The sequence below is a fragment of the Crocodylus porosus genome, unplaced genomic scaffold (genome assembly GCF_001723895.1).
Source record: "Crocodylus porosus isolate Cpor-Errol unplaced genomic scaffold, CroPor_comp1, whole genome shotgun sequence".
NCBI lineage: Eukaryota > Metazoa > Chordata > Crocodylia > Crocodylidae > Crocodylus > Crocodylus porosus.
Window position 1 is genome coordinate 14,669,434 of NW_017728932.1, and position 19,022 is coordinate 14,688,455.

General features: G+C 39.0%; 1 protein-coding gene across 1 annotated transcript in view; it reads right to left on the minus strand.

The window, feature by feature from the left end:
• Positions 1-4,145: 4,145 nt before the first annotated feature.
• Positions 4,146-19,022, minus strand: part of RPS6KB1 (ribosomal protein S6 kinase B1) — a 20,020-nt gene continuing 5,143 nt past the window's right edge. Inside the window, exons 3-15 of the mRNA XM_019545687.1 lie at positions 18,127-18,247; positions 17,160-17,228; positions 16,596-16,743; positions 15,478-15,535; positions 14,420-14,520; positions 12,870-12,960; positions 12,585-12,675; positions 12,138-12,245; positions 11,906-11,968; positions 11,159-11,236; positions 9,485-9,592; positions 8,850-8,962; positions 4,146-8,312 (exon numbers count right to left, since the gene is read on the minus strand). Of these exons, the coding sequence (XP_019401232.1) occupies positions 8,075-8,312; positions 8,850-8,962; positions 9,485-9,592; positions 11,159-11,236; positions 11,906-11,968; positions 12,138-12,245; positions 12,585-12,675; positions 12,870-12,960; positions 14,420-14,520; positions 15,478-15,535; positions 16,596-16,743; positions 17,160-17,228; positions 18,127-18,247 (1,387 nt within the window). The 3' untranslated portion in view covers positions 4,146-8,074. The remainder of the gene's footprint in view (positions 8,313-8,849; positions 8,963-9,484; positions 9,593-11,158; positions 11,237-11,905; positions 11,969-12,137; positions 12,246-12,584; positions 12,676-12,869; positions 12,961-14,419; positions 14,521-15,477; positions 15,536-16,595; positions 16,744-17,159; positions 17,229-18,126; positions 18,248-19,022) is intronic.

A 19,022-nucleotide genomic window follows, 5' to 3' on the forward strand; every position in this document is an offset into this window, starting at 1 on the left:
CTTTTATTCCCCCTCTGTTTTTTGTCAGGCTTCAGCAGGGCTGAATTTAGCTTAATTTGGCTAGAATTTGGGCTGTTGCACTGTTTACTCAGTTGAATGCTGAGGAAAGGTACAGATACAGTATTTAAATGCTTGTTCTTCTAGGGAAAAGTGTGATACCACGTCAAAGATAAGCAAAAGAGAAATCCAGGAGAAAATAAAATAGGCAAATTACTTCTTGGCCACAAGACAGCTAGCTGCAGCGGTCAGAGACAAAATGCCCATGGAGCTGGAACTGGAGCCCGGCCAGACTGAAAGAGAGGCAGCTAACAGGAGACTGTGCTGGGAAAAATCTTTATAAAGGGCCAACCCAAGCCCTTTTGTTAACACTGATATGGTTTAGGATGTAAATGAAGAGCATTAGGCCTGGTAGCTGTCAGTTCTAATTGACCCCGGTCTTATGACAATAGCGGCCTCTTGGGTTGCTGTTTTGGGTGCATTAGGCAGGGAGGTGTGGTGTTGATCAGGGAGTATGTTTCTTGTGGGTTGGTTGGTTTTGTTGTTGTAAGCAGCTTTGAGTTTTCTGGATAACGATATAAATCTAAACAGCAGCAGCGGCTTACCTTTTGCTTGGGGCTCACCTCAAGTTAAGAATAAATTCAGCCGTGGGTCGCTCTGAAGACTATCAGAAAGTGATTAATAGGATGGCAGAATCCTCTAAGAACCCTTCCAACGTGTGAGATTTCCAGAAGACATTACAACAGCTGACTTCTCATTCTTCAGGAGTAAGGATGGAAGGGAGGGGAGAGAAGTAGACCTGTATTGTGGTATTATCTAGATTGTACCATGCACAGTATTTCTGTTCTCATAAAACAAATTTGCTAGTTTGTAGTTTGCCCCAAGCTTGCTAAGGATCACGGCTGTATTCCTTGTTTAACCTTATCTTATTACTCCTATTACTTCTAGAGCAGAATTCTTGCATTTTAGATGATCAAGCCTACATAAGCACTTATTCCAGACAGGAAAAATGATCTTTGTTTTGCGCTATGGCAGCACAGTGGGAGTTTGCTCAGTCATGCTGCTGAGGAAATAAGTCCTGCTCACTTGCCCCCACTCCATGCACATCGACCCCACACAGAAGGTAATGAGGACACCTGAAGAGCCATTATATTTAAGTGATTAAATACATGCATGTAGCCCTTCACCCTGACTGATTTAAATCAGTTATTTCCATCAGACCTACAAGGGAAAAGTCATTTTTCCTATAACTGTGGATTGACGGGAAAATGCTTATTAATTCAGGCTTTGGTCTTTCTCTTGAAATGCTGGTGCAAAGTGACTTAATTAAAAACGGTCTTAAACTGAACAGGTAACCTCCAGAGAAAATCATGGAACTTATTTAAAGCGTTTGGCATTGGTGAATTCATAGATGCTAGAGTTACATTGTTACTAACTGAGCCACTGATTAAGTCATTTATTTAAGGGACAAACTACACTTCAAACACTAGCAGCTGGGAAACCAAATGCCCAGTAACAGAATGTTGTATTTACTAATTCCAGCTACCTGGAACACTAGGGTGAATCTATTTAGTCTGGAACAAGAGTTATTCTCAGAATAATGCAGATAAAACTTATCAAAACTGCTGTTGTCTTTGATAACATAAGGTTTAAGCACAGGTGAGTTACAAGCCAGGTAGTCTCAACAGTGGAGGGAAGAGAGCTTGACAGGTACAAAAACATTTGGGAAATCCTTAAGTGATGGCTAAATAGAACAATTAAAAAGAATAGGCATCAGTCAGAGCAAGTTTTCTTGTCAGATCAGAGTAATGGGATTCTCAAGAGTAAATTTTTAGTATAAAGTGCACAGTGCTTTACTCAACAGATCAGTTCCCATTAGTCTGCTTTCCAATGAGAAGGCGAGCTGGCTCTGGCCAGTGACTCACCTGTTGGGGAGAGTTGTAAAATGTCTCTGTACCTCAGACTTGTTTCAATTAATTTTACCTGTTGGAGATATTAGGGTTATACAACTTAAATTGGACCTAGTTTACCCTCTTGGCATCATAGCAGTCTTTAAGCTGCCATTGAAAGTTATTTCAGGTGGGAATACAGAACAAATGTTCCTTGGAACTAGATGGAATTAAGGGAAAGGCTTTACAAAATTTCAGTTCCAGTATTAGCTACAAGCAGATATTAGCAGGGGGACACTGTGGGCAATAATAAGAGGGCAGGCTCCACATGAGTCATGTTTTTATTACCGAATCCTCTTTTGTTCTTGCAAACCGCTGTACCTGCTTGAGCTTGTATTGGTTATCTACAGGCACTCAAAAGTTTTCAATCAGTCAATCGCGCTCTGGGATGCAGGCAGCACTAGGAAGTGAGCCTTAATCTCTGCTGTTGACAATAGAAGGTATTTTCCCATGAAGCTGTCAGGACTTAATACTTGTTAAAAGTTGGTTTTTTGGAACCTCTACTCTTCATTACTTTGTTTTTTGACATTTTAGCCAATCAAAACTTGGTGTTAGATGTCAGCTACTGTCTGTCACTAGATTGCACGCTGTGGAAGACTAGGGAAATTGTATCTTCTGTTGGGAGCCTTGAATTCTAATCTGCGTGTATGCCTGATGGCAAGTTAGGTTTTTCAAAGGAGTTGGTTTCATAATAGCAGAGGGCTGGCCCTCCCTCAACCCTGTTAACAAAAATGGAAAAGGTTTGGAAATGGGTAAATCAGAATATCCATGAGACCAGAGAACCACAACTGCTTTTGTTCAAGGTGCAAGATATTTGAATTGTGATGCACCCGTCTATTGCTTCATACAGACTGAAACAAGAGTGGTCTTGCTAAGCACAGCGCACATAAGTATTGCTTTAAAAGATGTAGGGGACTGGTGCACTATGGAACACTTAAGTAACTAAAAAGCAATGTATGTGCCTAGAGACGTTTAGCATTCAAGAAATTGAAAAAAGCTTACTACATTCAAACATTCCCTGTGCTGCATTCAGCCCCAGCATCCTTGGGGGTGGGAGACAACTAGTTGAGTTGACATGCCCTAGATTCACTGTAAAATACAGTTTTTAGTCTATTTCAAAACATATAAAGTGGTTGTAAAGTGGCTTGGTAACATTTCCTTAAAGTCAGCTGCTGCATCGACACCAGAGGAATCTTCTCGTAAAGCAAATCAAATTATGCTCACTTTGAACAGAAGAGGACAGTGAACTGTGGGTGCAGACTCTAGCACCACAGGTATCAGTGTCCCCATGCTGAAAAGTGGTGGTGGGGGTGCTCATTTGAGCTCTAAAGCACCTCTGCTGCCATTTTTCAGTGTGGGGATGCTGATACACGTGACACTTCAGGCAATTTTAATTAGAGCTGCTGTCAGCTACTCTAATTAAATCTCCGCCTCCCACACAGCCCTGGAGCATGTGTACAAATGCCTACTGCTGCCAACTTGAGTTTGCTGCAGCTGACTGGGACAAAACAGTGTAGGGGCCAGGAACTCTTTACCTTTCAGTATCTCTCCATGTACATTACAGGATTTACTTTGCTTGCGGATATCAGTGCAATTAGCCAAAAACAGTAATTTTACCAAAATCAAAGTTTATTAATCAACAGAAAAAAACCAAACTAAAAAGATATTACACACCTATGTTCATTTAGAAGTGTACATCTAGATTCATTTCCTCTAGATAAGTCATTCTCAGGTTAGTTACAGCCAAAAAAAAGTGGAACAATTTACATCCCTGGAGTCCCATCCTCTCCAACCCCTCTGGCTCCATCTCTCAACACCCTGCTACTTAGAGAGATGCATATCTTGTTCCCTTATCCAACATCCAGGTCTTCAACTTCACACATCTGACCCTGCAGCAAACAGAGTACTGAGGAGAAGATAACTAATGGCAATTAACAGCCACCTTTTAAAAGGCTTAAATACCTTGCTGAGGTACCATTACCATCCTTCCAAAAAAAAAAAAAAAAAAAAAAATTAAAAAGATGACTAAATCAGTTGCATCTACCTTTGGTCAGGCCACTTAAACTCCTTAAACATGTATTTCCCCCCCTCCTCTGTCATTAATAAAGGAAGAAAGTTCTAAATCCCCCGTCACACTTATTGTCTACCTTGCAGAAGGGAATACAAAAACAAAACAACCAACGTAATTGTGAGCTAGCACACGTTCAGATTTGCATTTAATTGTTATATTCACATCCATTCATTCTGCAATCAAGTACATTTCATTTCAGTAAACAACACAACAGATGCAGAGGCTACCTTGTATTAGGAATAAGGCAACTGAAGAGTTTGTTTCTTACTGGCAGATAAAAAAAACCCCACCAGGCAGAAGAGAACACTGCAGTAATAGTACAGGTACACAAGAACCCATATGCACTAGGGCTCCAAGGGTCTACTATTAATGGCACAAAATGTCTTTTCCTGGAGACATCTTGTTTTGCTTCCAATAAGGATCAACTCTTGATTAATAAAAAATTGCCCCAGTAGATCAAGTGCAGCAATTTCTTCCTACACTCAGAAAATGAAACACATGCTATCCTACTTTGTCAATGCAGATTATTTTGGACTATTGCTGTAGAAATGAGGCAACGAGTGCTTGTGCCTTTTGATTAAAAAAAATAATAGGTATCTTCTTGCTGAGGTGCCTATGTCTCTTCAATAACAGTAATAGGACTTATCTCTTAAGAGAAAAAACCCGAGTAAACATCTAGTGTATAATCAGAGTGGATGCAAACATTAAATAGCCATTCTCCACAAATGCAGATTTTGTTGGAACACCCGTTTTAAGACATGGGATATTCAAGAGAACAAGTGATTCATTTATTTTTATCTTTTATTATGAGCTAATACCAGGATGACATTCAAATGTCAGATGGCACAATTAAGACAGTCTCGGTAGGAATTATTCCAGCATTCCCAAAATTACAGTTTAGTACATGAATGGAATCAAATGTATGTATCACTCCTACAGAGAAAAGACTGAAATTCTGAACATCTGATATCGGGGGTGGGGGGCTTCCACAACAAATGAGAAAGGAAACACACGCGCACATGTGCACACGCACGCACACAGCCAACCTATAAACCTCTTGTGAAAATGAACTGCGGAATAAAATATCCCCCTAATTTAACATCTAGTTTAATAAAAATGGATCTGGTTCAAGTTTAATACTTTTACATGGTTAGCCACAGCAGGTATTAACCTCTCAGTTTTACTATATTTTCGTAATGCTACAAAAATCCTATAAAATCAAATTATAGTGAATTTCTCAGTGATTATAATTAAAAAAGCACAGCTTGTACAAAATAAAAAAAATAAGATTCTATCCTCTAATGAAAAAATTTAAGACAATTTTTTAAATGAACAAAAGAAAGCACTTGTTAAGCTCTCCGTTGCATTCTGTATACTACTAGCATTTATCTGAAGTAGCCATACAGGAGCTAGAACTCCACTCCCCTTAGAATTTCATGACTAGCAATATTGACACTATTTTTTATATATATATATTTATATTTATATATATATTTATATAGGATCTAATTTTGATATTTTTACAAATAAATACAAGATAAACCATATTGCATAGTGTGTGCTTGCTGTCTGAGTCACACCCAAAAGTTTCACAGTTATCATAGGGTATTAAAACTTATAGTTATGGGATGCAATTTTAACAAATACATGAAATTCACTCTGTAAAAAAAAAAAAATAAAAAAAAAAATGACAGATTGGAGAGATAATTAAGCAGTGAACTCAGACAAACAACTTTTGCCATTCTTGCCAGCCATACTAATCAACTCTACAGGATGATAATATCCAGCCAACTAAAAAGCGCAACTGTTGCCTGAATTTAGGACCAAGATTGTTCTGCCTTTAAAGAAAATAAATTAGGATTTGGTCTGTTTTATAAACTCGTAGTCTATCCTCGGTATACGGGTTTCCAAACCCACTTCAGTGGCACAAAGGAGACACCGCTTGAAGCAATGTCTATGTGGACCACATGTATAGAGAAAGAGTAATGACCGCAGTTTTTGATGTCACCAATGGCCTTGCAAAAGGATGAAAAACAGCACTTTTCCTGTCCTGTTTCTATGCTAGCCAATTCATGGAGCTATAAAGTGACCCAATTCAACTTTCCTTACAAAACTGCAAGTGAAACAAAGACCACAACCAAAGGCTAGAAGCAGGAGGGAGGAAAGAAAGAACACCAACAGTATTTTTGCTAATCATAGGAAAATGAAAAAGTAACAGCATTTTTTTTTATCATCATTATTTTTAAATATCAACAAGATTTCACTTAACCCTACTGACTTCCATGTTTAGAAGGCGGCGCCTCTCCTCTGACTGGATTCAGCATGCTCAGAGTTTTATGGCTTGGATCCTATGGCTCAGAAAGATTCAGTATACACAGAGTAAGCAGAATATAAAAAAAATCCCTACTGTTGTGACACACCAGAAGTAGACTTTGCACAGTCAGACTGAAGATAATGCGACATGTGGCAGGCCAAAACTGACAGGATTTGTATGCAACTGCATGATCTCTTACTCACACACGCACCATACACTCACGCTAACTAGTGTAAAGCTCTGCAGATATTAACCCTTTCACCAGCTATGTTCATGGAAATGCTTTCTTTAAGGCAGGAAGTATATAAGGAAGGTAAAGTTACCTTTATTTTATTCTTTGTACCTGTAAGTCATTTGTACAGATTTAATGACAATTTCAAAAACATAAATAGTGTCTTTAGAACAGGATTCCTAACTCAAGTCGTTAAAGTTCTGACCCACTCTGGAAGACATTCACTGAAAGGCCATCTAATACTTCTTTTTTCATACAATCAGCAAATTTGTCACCCCAGCACAGGAAATCATTATTTTGGAAATGCATAATTGAGGTGAACACCACACACACCCAAAACTACCTCAAATTCTTACCCATTGTCCAGGGGTTAGTCACTTTTGACTTGCTGATGTGTGTTGCAGCAACATATCCTCTATTACCAACCCCTGTCTTCCGACAAATTTTATCCCTACCTGTTAAGATGGGTAAGAATCTGAATATGCTCACCTGTCTCAATCCAACTGACTAGCATAAAAATGAGAGGCAATGTTTTCCCAGTGAAATGTCTGCTGAGGAAAAAGGATGAAATATGCAGGACAACGCACTTGCGTAGCTCGTAGCTTCCAGTTAAGCCTACAATGTAGCAGCACTGCCATTTCATTAGATCCATTCTGCATTGCAATTCAGATGATAGATACTTCATCTGGGTAAGCAAGAAAGACGATTCTTTCCTTCCTCTTTCCCCCTCCTTCCCCACACAGCCATATACCCAATTAACAGTGCTTCATTTTCCCATTTAAATTTTCCACAGAGAAGCAATAGAATCGTATCTGCCTTTCTTCCCACCAACCAATCATTTTGCATTTCAAATTTTGGGATACTTTCCATAATGAACTGAATCAAAAATCTATTTGAAAAATATATATTTATATAAAAAAATCCATTGGGTTGTTTGCATGTGAAACACCAACTGTTAAGTTTCGCTTTCATCTTTGATTATTGGAAGAAACAGTTCGACCAAGCTTGCATGCTAATTAATCCTCAAGACGCAAGTATTATAGGCATTTCATACTTTGCCTAGTGAAAGGGCTAACCCTTCTTGACACAATCATGACTAGACCAGTGATTCTGGAGCAACACCCTATCCTTAATACTGTCAGATTCAAGCTATCAACCTGAAAAATCCTTGGTAAGGTGAGACGATGTCACTGGGAAACAGTTAGCTTGACGTGCCTAGAGTTCTGCAATACCATTTTGCTTAAGTTTTTTTTTTTTTTTTAATGCACCATTGATTGATAGGAAAAAAAAAGTCCACATTTTTTTTCTTTGCTTTCCAAGTCGTTCTGTGCAATGACTGACTCTTTGATACTGTCACTTTTTAAAAGTAATCTGTTCGAGCCCTCACGTTTCAACCTGCAGGGGGGCTTATGTCCACTCTTTGTTTTTCCACCTTTACAGGTTTTTTAAAAAAAAAAAGAAAGAAAGAAAGAAAGAAAAAAGAAAAAAAGAAAAGCAAACAACTTGTGTTGTCATAGATTCATGCGCAAGTGCTCTGGTCGTTTGGAAATCATGGGAAAGGCTTGTTTTTTATATGGCCCGGAGTTTGGTTGTCGTATTGGAAGCGGTGCCGAGGCTTCCCCACAAACTGTCACATCCATTTGTTCTATTCCGCTTGTCTCCATTGGATACTCCACAGGCGTCTGAGTGTTTGATGCACTGGCTGAAGCACCTCTTCCCCAGAAATCCCCAGGGGAGAACTTTACTGGGCTTTAAAATAAGAAACAGAAATCACTTAGAGCTTAGAGACATCCCCTTTATACTGCAAGCAGAACACAAATGCTTCTTCAGGTGTTTTTCTTTTTTTTCTTTCCAATTCTTGTCTGTGAAAAGCATTTCTATGGCCCTGCTCCTCCCAAAGCTCACCAGAAAATAGATGCACTGATACATTAGGCTTTTCTCATTTGGCATCTTGCACATAAAATGATTATAAGTATGTTGGAGAATGAGATTAAGCACTAACATTACTTATCTTTAACAGTGCAGGGAAGCATAGGGGGATGAAGGGCAGTTTTAGAGAACGGTGTTTTGAAGTCAACAGAATGGCAGGACATAACAGTAACATATACCTAGGAAATCAGCGCTTCCTGTGATGCTAACCATCAACCCGTTTGCCTGGAAGCAGGCTGCTTATAAAATGTGCTGGACTTTTCAATAAGTACACAAATATTTTCAGAAGAAAGAACATCTCTCACTTTAATGCAGATAATCTGACTACTCAATGAAAAATTAAGTAAAAGCAAGTACCTAACTGGTGTCCTAGGGCTACCAATAAATCTGCGAGGTGATCGAATTTTTGGTTCAAAAGAAAACTTCTCTTTTACACTTTCAAGTACAGATGGAGCCACATACGTAAAACCCTGTAAGACAGGACAATTTTGTTGCAATTAGTAAGGAAGGTAAATTTTTCCATGATGAGCAATAATAGCAGCTACACAAGTAGCAATGTATCAGCTATGACAAGAATGTAAATATAAATGAGAGCAAGGACAGAGACACTGCTGAGCCTGTGATCTCCGTTATAGACATCATCCTCACTGCATGCCTATGGAAGCAATACGCTGTCTTAAAGCACTCCTACCACAGCTCAGAGGTAAAGTTTGCTTAAAAAACAAGACCAAAAATTCTCCTTCTGAAATCTAAGGTCTTAACACTAGATGTAGAGGAAAGCAAAGAAAAAACAAGAACGCACAAAAACATATCAAAAGGTAAGCAAAATGACCTAAAATAAATTAATGAACATTTCAATCCTTCTGGAAGGGATAATATTTGAACACTACAATGAATAAGAACTGGTTTGAAATACGTTTCTTTCAGGGAGTGGAAACAAATTTGCTTAAAATATGCTATGCTGTTTCCAAGTAACGCAGAAGCTCACTTACCAGAAAGACCTGGTTGGCACTTTCACTGAGAGTTGAGTCATCTGGGCTATCAACAGGTGTCTGACGTGTAAACTTTGAATCAAACTGGCTCACATCCTCTTCGGATTGCTTTGCAAAAACAAAATGATTAAGGGTTTATATTACAGATATCAACCAAATGGCTTAGCGGTGGTCAGTGAAGCCTCTGGCTGGAGTTCATTCCATAAGTTTTTGGCAGAGCTCTGCTGTAGTAAAACCCTGGAGTGGTTTCGGAATCCTGCCGCTGCCAGTGGGAGGTCACTATGGGCACTGACACTGAGAAATAAAGGCAAGGAGGAGGGGCAAGAATTATGGATCAAAAAGGAACAAAAATTAAGAAAATGCCTTTAAAAAAAACTCTTTACAACAGAAGCGTTCAGACACATTTGCCAATTTCTTGTGAGAGCTTAACACTGGATCACTCCCAGTACAGAACAGTTACACCAGCTAGTTAACACAAGTTTCATGCTCTAAATAAATAATCCAGCACATTTTTATAGAAGCACTAGTGTTTGTATTGCTAGGGACAGGGAAGCTCCCTGAAATAAATGACCGCCAAGAACCCTACGCTGTTCAGTTTAGAAATGACCAGATATATATAGCTCAACGGGCTTTATCTTCTTCAAACAGCCGAGGAAGCACGATTGTTACGCTAAAGCAAGACTTTCATTTTGGTAGTCTCCACACAACAGGGTACTCAAGTTTTTAGCTGATTAGATACACATTTTAGAGTTTGCTATATTTACACAACACAAATTCAGTTCTTGCAGTTACTAGTTTTATATAACACCAGCCTTTCAGATCTTGAATTTCAGTTCAACATACTGGAGATCTGCATCCCACTCACAGCAGTGTCATCTTGATGTTAACCTTAAATTATGAATTGTCCATATAGTGCTTTCCAAGTATACTAATATGGTAACATTCAAGAAGCTAAGGGTAGGTGATCCGGTTCACATTTTGCATAATGACTATTCCAAATTACACTTTTGGCCTAGTATTAACCGCATTTGATACTCAGAAGCAGAAATTCAGTAAGGAAAACTGCACTCTTATGCCAACATAATCCTGGAGGTTACAAATGGGCAGAAAAGTTTAATTGGAACTGCTATTTCTTCAAGAATCTGGGGTAGGGGAAAATAAGCAGTAAAACTGAGAGAAAAGAGTGAACTAGTTCTGTGCTGGGTTCCCAACCCTGCTCATTTAAATTAGCAATTCTCCAGCCGCAGTAAATAAGGTACAATAGGGCAAGACAGAATAGCAGAAGCAAGAGAAACACGATATCCTGTGTCCCTAATACAACAGTAAGTGCCAGTGAAACAGCTGCCTCGACACCAGGCCCTGTTTCCTGTTCTCAAAAGAGCCCTATGAAAAGTTCTAGGACATACGATTTCTTCTATATCTCACTCTAATAGCAATATTAGGTCCAAAAACACTTTAGTAAAGTATAATTCAAGTGTGCAACTAGGCATCATACAGCAGGGGCTCAAACCATAGTACATCCACTTTTCTGATTAAGAATCCATTAACAGTAAAATTTTACTGAAGACTATGGCAAGTACTTTCGTTTCAGATCTAACACAGCAGAATATAAAGTTTGAGAGCTGCTGCTAAAAAGTCATATACGGATCAACTTACAGCATTACTCTTACGTACCAATAAGGGTTTGAAGGGAGGTTCCACCTTCCGTGCTAGCAGCTCGTCCCAGTTAATGTGTCTGAAGAAAGGGTGAGCCTAAGAAGATTAACAAAACCGGAGAGCCATGAACTGGGCTCCCTCTTGTGTAATCCCAACACATTCAAAAGGATAACTTACTCACCTTGCAGAAAAGTTCATAAAACCCATTAAAATGAGAATATCTGAAGACTTATGGGCAACGTTACTAACAGACTTCATTTCCTGTCTCTACCCACAACCCAAAGAAAGTTCTTCATATTATACCTATACTGTTGTACCAGCATAGCCGGAAGTTAACTTTGAACTGATGATAAAGACAAATCCCAAACTTTTTTCAGAAAATCATTCATGATACTCTTGTATCATTCATGAAGAAATTCAGTCCTTCACTGTGTACAATGCTCAGTTATACATGAGATTAAAAGACAGTGACAATTAAAGGTTTAAAGAGGGGGCATTTTTTTTGTCCTGAAAAATTAAGAGTGCCCCGTTTGAGAATGTAACCATGGCCAACACTGAATGATCTGTGGCAATTGCAAGGTACTTCTGTCAGTAAGCTATTGAGCTGCTGGGATTGGTAGAATACTGTCATTTGTCTAAATTCCTGCCTAGGATCTCATTCAGATTCAGAGAAAATCAAAATTTTCATACTTGTCCTTGTCTGTTCCTCCAGACTATCCCAGTGTAATTTGAACATTTTCTCTAAAGAAAAATTAAGCAAGTCACCTGAACTTCTCCAGCATCTCCAGAACCAGCTCCTAGACGTGAGGCAGCATTTCTTTTTAGCAGCTAAATGGAAAAGAAAAAAGGGTAAAGGAAATAATATATCAAAATAACTAAACAGTGTGTAAAAATATATTTTTTTTTATCCATTACGCTCACCCCAAGCTTCCCCTGTGAACAAGCAGCAAGGTAATATTGGTCTAAACATGCTTCCATTTTCTGCAAATGCAAATACCTTTTTAAGCAGATCTCTGGCTTCTTGCGTGAGGTAGGGAGGCAAATTGAGTTTACACTTGAGAATCTTGTCTATGGTTTTCTTTCTGTTCTCCCCTGTGAATGGAGGCTGAAAAACACCATTGGAGTGGGAGGAAAAATAAAATATGAAAAACTTTAGCTTCTATTTAGCCCTTCCTTTGCATACATGAAACTAATTTAAAGTTATGTCTACTTGTGAAATAGGAAAACTGTTACTATGCATGTGATTTCCAAATATTTTCTTGGGCTATCAAAACCACACACTAACCACAGTTAAATGAATTTAGCAACTTAAGGGTTTTTTTTTCCACAAGTACTAAATATAGGCAGGCACACAGTTTTGTCTATTTCTGTATGAAGGCACAATTAACATTAGTCACTAGTGATGCAGAATAAAAAACACATGCAGTTTTAACTGTGCACCTACTGCTCCAGTCAGCATGTCATACATTAATGCCCCCAAACTCCACCAGTCCACTGCACGATTATGCCCACTTCTCATCAAGATTTCAGGGGCCCTAGAATAAGCAATGTAAGAAAAATAAAAACATTTTAACACACAGTTCAAGATCAGACTTAAGTTCTCATAATCCACATTTATATGTAAAAGTTCCAAAAAGAATGGAACATATGAACCATCAGTTAAAAAGGTAAAATTTAGCCATTACCCCCAGACCAGAGTAATACTTTTCTGTTTCATCATGCAGCTCACATGTATTCTATTGTTCCACAGAATGTGTGTGTGACTGTTCCATCATGAATAGATTCTTTACATAGTCCAAAGTCAGTCAGTTTTACGTGACCTGAAATAAATTTTTTAAAAAAAGAAAGTCTAATTCTAGCACTGCTCAGAATTCTGACAAGGATATTGTGTATATCAGTAACTCAACAAATATAAGTGTATAATTTACTACACAGATGATACAAATATATACAATTCCAGGGTATAGTAATAAATTATGTTTCCCCACCAGCAGCCATCAGTCATTTTATTAAATTTTTTGGTCTGCAAGCTCTTGTCAATTAGATTACCCCTGCATAGGAAAGTGTTACCATTCAGTGGATGGAAACAAAAATTCAAGAAAGCCATGAAGAGACTCTCAAGCCCATCTTCTAAACTACTAGAAACTCCTAACGAGCTTCTTACAGCAACTCTCCTACCTTCACATACAGAGACAGAAAATAACAAGAGACTCCTAAACAGCCTCCTGATTGTTTCCCTATGAGCAGGCAAATTTCTTTCGGTGCTCTCTCACTGCAGGCTGTCAAAGGCTATGCAGCATTCCCTTCAATCCTTTGCAGAAGCATTTCACATTACAAAGGGTAATTCTGTTCCATAGCTAACTAAAATCTGACTTTAAGTGAGCTTCTTTTTGTTCATACAAGAATCAAGTGGTTGATTAAGGGCACAATCCAATAGGGTTTGTCATAATACTGTACAAAGTTGTTTAACGTAGGCAGATGTACTTATCTATAGAAGACTGCAATGCAATATACAGAGTAAAGCAAATAATCTGACGTTTTATGTATACTTCCAAATTTGAAAACCAGAGTCAAAGTCACAACTTGCTTCAAGGTTAGCTTTCCTGAAACACAAAGCACTGACACACATTTACACTCAATAGTATAAAAGACATCCTAGGACCCTTCAATGCCAAGATTTGCTGCCACTAGTCAACAGTGTAACATGTCCTCTCGATTAGCCCAATAACAGACTTTGCACTTGCTGGCACACTCATGTAAAACCAGCAACAGCTAAAAAAGTTCACCTTCATTTTTAACTGTTTGTTTTAAAAACTCAGAATGTTGCGTTACCCAAAATTACAGAGCAGGGTTGAGCTTGGACATCAGCAGAGAGATAACAGCACCACGAGAATACCACGAGAATGGTAAAGTCTTCAGTAGCACTGTCTTATCAGTCTTGTCCATTACTGACCAATTATTTTACCCCTTCCAACACTAGCATGGAGGGGCAGCAAGTCAAGCATTTAAGTCTGTACAGGCAGATGTGTATATGGCATGGCTCATACAAGACCCTTTCAATTCAATCTCAAAAAAGTAGGGAAAAAGAAGGACCTGTATGGCAGGACTAGAAAACAGCTAAATGTCAGCTACCTGTTTGCATATATCAGAAGAACATAAGGACAGCAGCAGTATCTCTCACATAGATGTTCTAAGATAAAATTATCTTACAATAGGATCTGCTGTGAGAAAGGATTTTAGGAAGAATACTGACTACATAATTGTTTACTATATTTCTACCTTGATGATTAAGCATGATATTTTCTGGCTTCAGATCTCGATAGATGATTCCTTTTTGATGCAAGTGCCCCAAAGCCATTGAGATTTCTGCCAAGTAAAAGCTGAAATAAGAAGTGTGTCATACAATTAGACACGTTCAACCACACAAGGCATCTTAAACACTAGAACAATTATACACATAGGAATGAGTCACTGAATGAATTGTTAGATGTCCAGACTGGCGAGGCAACAATGGCATTGAAGTTTAGTTGCCAAAGGAAAGAGGGACATGAAGATGAACAACAGAACTAAACTATTAGCATTCCATTACTTTGGTTAGTATTAACTCTTTCAAATACTTCTGCTGCAGACTAAAGGTGCCAACTGTACCTGGCTGTAATCTGCATCCCCTCACCTACCCCACTCCTCTTCTCTGAATGATATAGAAGGCTGCCAATATATTACAGCACTGCTTGCAGCGTACCACTACCATCCCATATGCGGGGCTGTTTGCTTCCAATTTGCTTGCAGTGTATGCACTGGGAAGTGTAGCCATCATCCTCTTTGTAAAGCGCAATCAAGAAGGCAAAACTCCAGCTCTTGGCTTGTATGCAAGATCTAGCTAGTGAGACGTAGCTTTTTCGATAATAAGAATGATCTTTTACCACTAAAATAGCACTTGTAAGAAGTAGGATAAATACATTAATCCCAACACTTCTAGAAGTGAACTGCAGCTGCTAGAATCTACAAACTTTTATGCAGTGGACCTAAACCAAGGTTTTTAAATTTAAGGAAAGTTCCATAAAATGCAGGTGCTGACAGTTTTGCTCTACCACCTTAAGCACCTTTCCACCATGAATATATGCACGGAGAAAGCCTCAGACTTCAGTTGGGCAAGCAGTGAACTCCTTCAGGGACTGTGAAGTCACTCCAACACAAACTGGTAAGAGGTCAAGAATGACAAGACACACTAAACTCCTCCAAAGACTCAGTGGGTTACTCAGTTCAATCAGACAATGGAAAACATAAGTATTTCTCATTCTGTTACATCATAAAAGCATCATTTTTGTCTCACATACCAAGCTGTGTCCTCCATAAATATCCCTTCTCTTTCTAACTGCATAAATAGTTCTCCTCCTACGATGAGGGAAGAGAGACATTAGAAATAAAAATCTGTTTTTCTGTTATGCTGCTATAGAAAGTTCAATCATCCACTTCTAATTATAATCAAAGAATTTTATGCCCCCTTAGTAAAAGCACAGACAATAGCTAGTGGAATTCAGTTCTGTAGAAAGCCATTTTAAACAGAGTTAAGAATCAAATTAAAAAAATGGGGCCAGATACCTTTGGCAGAGGAAGTGTCAATTAGGAATCAAAGCAGGATGCTGGAGACAGTATTACTGGTCTTTGATCCTAGCTCTTCCGCAGGGTCACTTTGCCACCTTGAGCAAATTACTTAACCTCTGTGCCTCAGTTTCATTAATAGGAAAATATCACCCTTGTATTGCAATCTCACAAAGAATTTGCAGTGACTAACATTAGAGATCCTCAAATGAAAGGCATTATGAATCCAATTTGCAGTCCTAAGTCTTACCAAAAGCTATATATCTACACAAAGGGGATCCTATATATACAAAAGGATTATTGATCTGACAAAGCTATAGCAAAAGGAATTAGACTTACTTGTATTTTCCTTTTTCAAAGCAATTCTCAAAAAGACTACAGTAAGAACCATGTTACATAGAAGGGTGATCTGAAACATTTCCTCCAATTCATTATCTTCTTACAGAGGTTCCCATTGTGTCTTCAGGTGGCAAGTGATTTGGCCCCTCTCATGGTGGCCTCCAGGGTACAGAAGCTACACTTCATATTATCTTGACATGCCCTTTTCTACTTTCAAGAGCACTTCTAAATTTTGACAAACTGTGCTTTTTTTTTTTTTTTTTTTATTAGTGCAATCATCCGATAGGTGAAAACCTCCCCTCCCTTGCTACTACGTAGCATATATTAATCATTTATGCAATTTATAACACCCTTAAGTTAATAAGTTTGACATGAAGTTATTCTATGATTTTTTATAGTTCCAATGATTTCTAATAAAAGCGTACTCGGATTACTTGGCAAATTTCAAGTTCTACCTTAATAAAGTAGACTGAACTGAAAAAGATCCCAGGTAGCCAAATTTAATTATACTGACCACTGAGATACTCAAGGATGAGGTAGAGTTTTCCACCAGTCTGAAAGGCATAGATTAAATCTACAATGAAGGGATGCTTTACTTCCTCCAGAATGTTCCGTTCTGCTTTTGTATGAGCTGTATCCTTTGCGTTCCTTACAATCATTGCCTACAGAACAAACAGCAGAGAACAGAAGTTTGTCTCGCTTAGGAATCTTGTGCTTGGTTCCACGCTTAGTTTACCGAATACCTCCACCCAGCATGCACATCTTTGTCATAACAGTAACTGGAATCAGCAACATGATGAAAATCTACTTTAACAGCACAAGAAAAATTAATATGATAACATGCTCTTGGATCTCCCAAGAGACCAACCGTAACTATACAATGTTATAGCAAAAACAAAACAAACAAACAAAAAGAAAAAGTAGTTGTTTGTTTCCCTTGCACAAACAGATTAATTCTGTATATCCTTGACAAATGCACAGTCTGATGTACATGAGAGCAATTAGATATTAATTACATTCAGGACAACCCCCTCCCCTTTTCCATCTGAAAAGCAGTACTATATGAAAACTAAGTTACCTTTTTAAGAACTTTCATGGCAAAAATTTTTCCGGTATTTGCTCCTGTTACTTTTCTTACTTGAAAAACCTAACCAAAAGAGAACATCAGTGAGAACATATGTAAGAAGTTCCACTTTAGGTCAGATCAATCAGTCATCTAGCCCAGTATCCTGTTTCTGACTGCAGCAAATAGTAGATGCTTTAGGAGGGAATCATATAAACAAGGAGCATATAATCCTTCCCCTGTCACACCTTGTTGGTATCAACCATCATTAGTTTAGTGATGGGAGAGCATATGTTCTTGACTGAACTATTTAATAGCTCCCAGTGGATGCATCCTTCAGGAATCTGTCTAATCCTTTTTTGAACTGGTTATACCACCTGCCTCTACAACCTATCCCCTAATAATTACAATGGGAACCCCCTAGAGTTCTTGTGTTCTGGGCCTTGGTGAATAACAATTCCCTAATGTCTTTATCCATACCCTTCATGGTTTTACAGACCTCTATCATACTCCACCCCCAGCCCTTCCTCTTTAGAAACTGAAGAGCCCTAGTCTTTTCAGCTGCTCCTGGTACAGCACCTGCTCCACACCCCTAATCATCTTTGTCACCCTTCTCTCTACCTTTTCTAATTCCTCTAAATCCTTTTTGATGATGTGAAGATCAGAACTGCAGTATTCAAGATGCAGACGAACCACAGACTTAAGTCATAGGGGTGGCTCAGTCACCGCAAAACTCCGATAGTTCTACTTTCTTGACTTTTCCAGTGGCGATTCTTGTACTGCCACCTGGTGGCAAAAGTTATGCAAATAACTGAAGACATTAAAAAATCAATTCTGAGCAAACCTTCCAAACCCAAGGCATGCACATGTACAAGACACAGCCCATATCAACTTGCCATCGTCTCTGAGAAGGCAGAATTTTTCTGGAAACACCATGAAAAGTGTAAAGCTTGAAACACCAAGATGGAAAAAGATTGCTCACCTTTCCGTAGCCTCCCTTGCCAAGTACACGTAGAAGCTCAAAGCATTCTGGTCGAATCTTTTCTGGACCTTTGTTTACACTAGTTTCTGAAATCTCAAATTTTTCACAATGTTCCATGCCACTGAAAAAAACCCAACCAACCAGACCTCCATTAGATTTTTTTTTAAGCTTGAGCTAATTTTAAACAAGAAAGACGATCCAAGCAAATTGCTCTGTGGGAAGCACAGTATATATTTTGGCATAACTGAAAGCCTGCTTCGGAGTTTCTCAGAATTCTAGCACTAGGAATTCTCTTTAGACTATGTATAGAAACGAGAGGCAGCTAGGAGCATGCAGATTTTCTGCACTGTGCAAGGATTCAGAGCAGGTTCTATATATTTTTGAACACACAAAATAAGTTATTGTTATATAATAGAGCACAGGAGGTCAAAGATATGGCCCAAGGGCCAGATCCATCCTGTTGTATCCAGTGGGCTACTGGAAGTGTGTGCCCCCAGCACTGCAGATTGGCCAGAGCTCCACGCTGCTGGGCAGTGGCATGGAGCTGACGGCACGTGGCTACATAGAGCTGCACCTGGGAAGCAATGCAGAATTCCAGCCAATCAGCAGTGCTGGGGGTGTGCAGTGTGGAGCTGAGGACATGTGGTGGCATGAAGCTACATTTGGGCAGCACAGAATAAGGGCGGTGTGATGGTGCCAAGCTCTCCCCAGGCAGTGGCATGGAGCTGCAAGCAGTGCATTTAGCCGGGGGGCTGCTGCCCATAGTCCATGTGCAACTGCATGCCCCTGGCTCCAGCTCTATCTTGCTGTCTGAACATACCTCCATGCACCTGCATGCCAAAGCTCAGTGCCACTGCCTGGCCAGAGCTCTGCACTGCTGCATGCTCTCCCCTACC